General features: G+C 36.4%; 1 protein-coding gene across 1 annotated transcript; it reads right to left on the reverse strand.

Moving 5' to 3' along the window:
• Positions 1-375: 375 nt before the first annotated feature.
• On the reverse strand, positions 376-3,161 carry LOC100250648 (probable glycosyltransferase At5g20260). Its single transcript, XM_002264844.5, has 4 exons — positions 2,867-3,161; positions 2,620-2,774; positions 1,741-2,095; positions 376-1,167 (listed from the first exon to the last, which is right to left on the reverse strand). The coding sequence occupies exons 1-4, from the start codon at positions 3,095-3,097 to the stop codon at positions 505-507; spliced, it is 1,404 nt and encodes a 467-aa protein (XP_002264880.4). The 5' UTR covers positions 3,098-3,161; the 3' UTR covers positions 376-504.
• Positions 3,162-4,124: the final 963 nt, after the last annotated feature.

Here is a 4,124-nt window from a genome sequence, read left to right on the forward strand (position 1 = left end):
TTCATTTGGCTTAGTGTGGCATTGCACAACAACTTTCATTCCTTATACACATGAACCAAATGACCTAGTCGAAATAAAACATAGGCATATTGTGGAAACGAAGGCTCATAATGCTTCTTCATGCTAACTTACCCATGAAATCTTGGGTTGATGCATTTCTGACAACAACCTACCTTATAATCAGGTTACCATCTTTTTCCCTTGATATGAATACTTTGTATTTCAAACTCTAGTTTATACACCTTTGGATGTCAGTGATTTCCATCCTTAAAACATCAAGGTATCAATAAAATTTCTCAGAGAATAAAGTTATTGTTGGGTTGATGAAATGAAAATTACATATATGGCTACGAATAAAGTAAATAATGCAAACTATTTCTGAAAATCTAACAAGATCTTGTTAATGCATAATCAAATTTTAATTCTTCCACCAGGTCACTTCACACTACAAGTATAACACGAATCAAGAAGTCGAAGCCTAAAGCACAAGGCGATGAGGACCGGTCAAGACCGCAGCCTAACATTAAGGCGCCTTAGCCACACCGAATGAAGAATCATATGAAGCATATCGTAGGGCTGCGCCGGCCGGTTTATCACGAAATGCCTCTGCACTTGCTTCACCCTCTTTTGCATCCTCAAATACCTCTCATTCGGAACCGCTTTCAATATCTTCTTAATTTCCGGTATCTTGTCCGAAGTGATATTTATGGAAAACTTGCTCCAATCAAGAACTTCACTAAACGGCAGCACATAGTAATCGCAGATGATTACAGGCACACACCCAGCAGCGATTGCTTCCACTACTCTGGGGCTGGCAACTTCCCATCCACTTGGACACAGGCAAAACTTGCTGTCAACCATTGATTTAGCGTAGTCTCGATTGCTGGGAAGGTGCTCGTACACCTGGACTTCGTCATCATTTTCTTTCCAGGACCTGAACAGGAGGGTTCGCATGTAGCCGGATTCACGGCCGGAGAAGAAGGCGAGGATGTGACGCTGGTTAGGGGGTTTGTCGAGGTGAGGTGGGCCGAGCTTGCCTTTGGGTATGTTGACTTCTGGCAAAGAGATGTCTCTGATGGGCTGGAACCTTTCGGAGGTGTTGGCATTGCAAAGGACTCTGATGAAATGCTTGTAGAGGTCAGGGGTTACAATCGAAATCTCTGGTGCCTGAGATTTCAAGATATATGATTGATTAGTAAAACAACATTGATTATAGAAACAAGTAATGACTGGATTTTGAGTTTCAGAGGGAGGGGGCCGTCAAATCGTAAATGTTTCTCACTACTTTTATTAAATTTTACAGACATGGCAGCTAATGTTTGAGAGTTGGGAATTTTTAGGTTTAGGAAAACTTTAAGATTTGCAGGAGAATTCATTTCTAAATAGATTAAGTAGTTTACATTTTTACCATAATTTCTTCAGACAATTCTACGGAACTACCCTAATATATACATTGGAGGTCTCTTCCATCCAATCCCCTTTTTCCAACTTTCATCTAGACCTCATCTTTTCTTCTCTAGAATCTCTCCAAGCCAGATTCCTCTTCTCTCATATCTCTTCTACTGTCCCGTTTTCTCTCAAGTATCTCCCATTTTCCCCCACACCTGTCCATTTTCCTCAAATCTTGAAATCTCACATCTTGAAATTTTAAAATTAATTTGATATTTTTTCTAATGTTTTCTAATACAAAATCGAAGTTCCAACATATATTAGCAAAAGAAAATGCAAGTACGTACGTACCCAATCATGGCAAGAGACTAGGAAATGGTCAGCTCCATTACTTCTATTCCAATATGGATATTTATTTGAAACAACGTAGATGTAGTCTGTGACCAATCGTTGAAGCATGTGACCAGAGTAGTCAACAGGAGGAGAGTAGATATAGTGAGCAATGCGAGTTACACTTATTGGGATGTAAAAGACATGAGCCACATCAGGATGACCCGCCATGAAGTGGCTGTCTCCACTTTCCATCTCATCCATAAATTGCCCTTCAATGCCATAGATGCTATTTTTTGGCCCACCATGCACTAGGGGTTGGTCTCCCTCCTTGTAGGTCCATATCTTGAATCTCTTCTCCATTTCTATGTGACTCCTATTATGCAATCAAAGGAATTACTTGCATGAAAGTTAATTTTGATTGAAAAACTAAATGAAAAAAAAAAAAAGAAGTTGAGTAAAAAATACACAATTCATACATTGATAAATATATATATATATATATAAAAGATATTTAGGTTAAGTAGATTATATGTATATAATATAAGAATGTAATTAACAACAATATCTTAGTGCTGAGTGGAGCTCAATCTGAACGTGAGAGTTCGACACCTATACAAGCCACCAACGTGGCTGGGCTGCATCCTTAACTAAATTTGGGCACGTGGCTCATGATATCAAACTTTTATAAAAGCCAAAAACACGAGGAAAAAAAAAAAAGGCCTAACATTTCGGTGAGGTTTTGATAAACTTATGGTTGGGAGATCAATGAAATCGACTTCACATCTTCTACAAATGAATAAAATGTCACTAATCATTCGCCTTTCCGGAAACTTTGAGACAATTTTTAAAAATGAAATATGGATTTTCACTAGTAAAATAGTGTAGTGTGAGCTTAACTGATGAAATGCGTATGGATTTCTGTAAACAGCTCCTCTAGGGATGAAATTTTCTTTCTTTTGTGAAGTATAATTGCTTGAACGAACTGCTTCACGTATTGCCGCTCGTGCACTTGCCAGACCACGTTCAATTCTCTCCAAAGGACTCATCTTTTCCTACAAGACACACAAAAAAAGAACAATAAAATCAATCTAAGAAGAACAGCAGCAGTACTGGGTGCAATTAAAGTTATGGTAAGTCCACCCACCACAGTGGTAGTGGAAGTTGAGGGAACCCCATGCGTGGAAACATTTCCCAGAAACGAAGACGCTTCTGGGGTCTGGTGTTTGGTCTGTGAATGATTGGGAGTTGAAGAAGAAGATGGATGGAAGCGGAGATCAGGGTTTTGATTTATGGGTGACAGAAAAAAGATGGAAAGAAGAAGAAGAAAGAGAAGAACAGGAAATACTATATATGGTGTTGAACTCAATGTTGCCATATATATTTCAATTTTCTCTCTGTTCTGTCACTCCTCTTTGAAGGGTTGAAGGAGGTGGAGACACGTTCAGACATGGAGTAAAACAAAATTTATGAATGGTTTTTCCTTTGTTCGGTCCGTTACGCATCCAGTGACGTACTCATTTGGGCGGTCCAATCTAATGTCTGGAATCATTCCACCTTATGTGAGTATAACATTAAGAAGCGTCACGGTCCCTTTTTTAGTTCTATGACTCACCCATATACCACTCACTTGATTATGAAGAAGAAATTAAAGAGTGTTCACCGTTTAGCAAGGCCATTGCAAAAATTAGGATTTGTTTTGATACATTTTGGAAAATTGTTTTCAAAAAATAGTTTTGAAATCGATTTTTAAAATATTTCATATTTTTTTAAAAACACTTTATTTTTTAAACTAGTTTTCAAAAAATTGTTTTCTATTTAAAAAATTTGTGAAAAACATAGAATCTCTTCTTATTATAATTAAAATAAGATTTTCCATTATCATTGACTTCTGTAGAGCCTCCTTGACAATTGTATTGTGTAACTAATTTGTAATGAAATCTTCCATCTCATAATAAGTAATAATCACTAAACATTACAAATCCTAAAAAATCCAAAGCAATCCCAAAGTCTTAAAATTATATTCTAATTGTAAATATGTCTAAAAATACATGCATTTACACACTAAATATACACTGAAATGCTTGACATTAATTAGAGGGTACTTTTGTTGCAAGGCACTACTCGAAGGATATGTAAGTTTAAATGATAACTTTGGTAGTACAAGATTGTTGTAATTAAGTTACTTTCAATCATCGTTAATTGGCCACTTTATTCAAACAACAACAACAATAGGTATATGAAACAAATTCTAATAATTAGTGTGAATTGAGTGTATACCAGTTAGTGTTAGCAATTAGAGAAAAGTGCTCTTTGTAGCCTGCATCAATATTTTTGAGACCAATACTTAAGATTGATTTGATGTACTTATAGAATTTATTAATGTAAAAGAAATACTCAAATAG

The sequence above is a fragment of the Vitis vinifera genome, chromosome 11, assembly GCF_030704535.1.
Source record: "Vitis vinifera cultivar Pinot Noir 40024 chromosome 11, ASM3070453v1".
NCBI lineage: Eukaryota > Viridiplantae > Streptophyta > Magnoliopsida > Vitales > Vitaceae > Vitis > Vitis vinifera.

Excerpts from the sequence above, each read along its gene's own strand:
- LOC100250648 (XM_002264844.5), bottom strand. The coding sequence starts at position 3,097 with ATGGCAACATTGAGTTCAACACCATATATAGTATTTCCTGTTCTTCTC. Across the intron at positions 2,775-2,866 it reads CAACTTCCACTACCACTGTG|GAAAAGATGAGTCCTTTGGA; the intron begins GTGGGTGGACTT and ends TGTGTCTTGTAG. Across the intron at positions 1,168-1,740 it reads TAGTCTCTTGCCATGATTGG|GCACCAGAGATTTCGATTGT; the intron begins GTACGTACGTAC and ends TTGAAATCTCAG.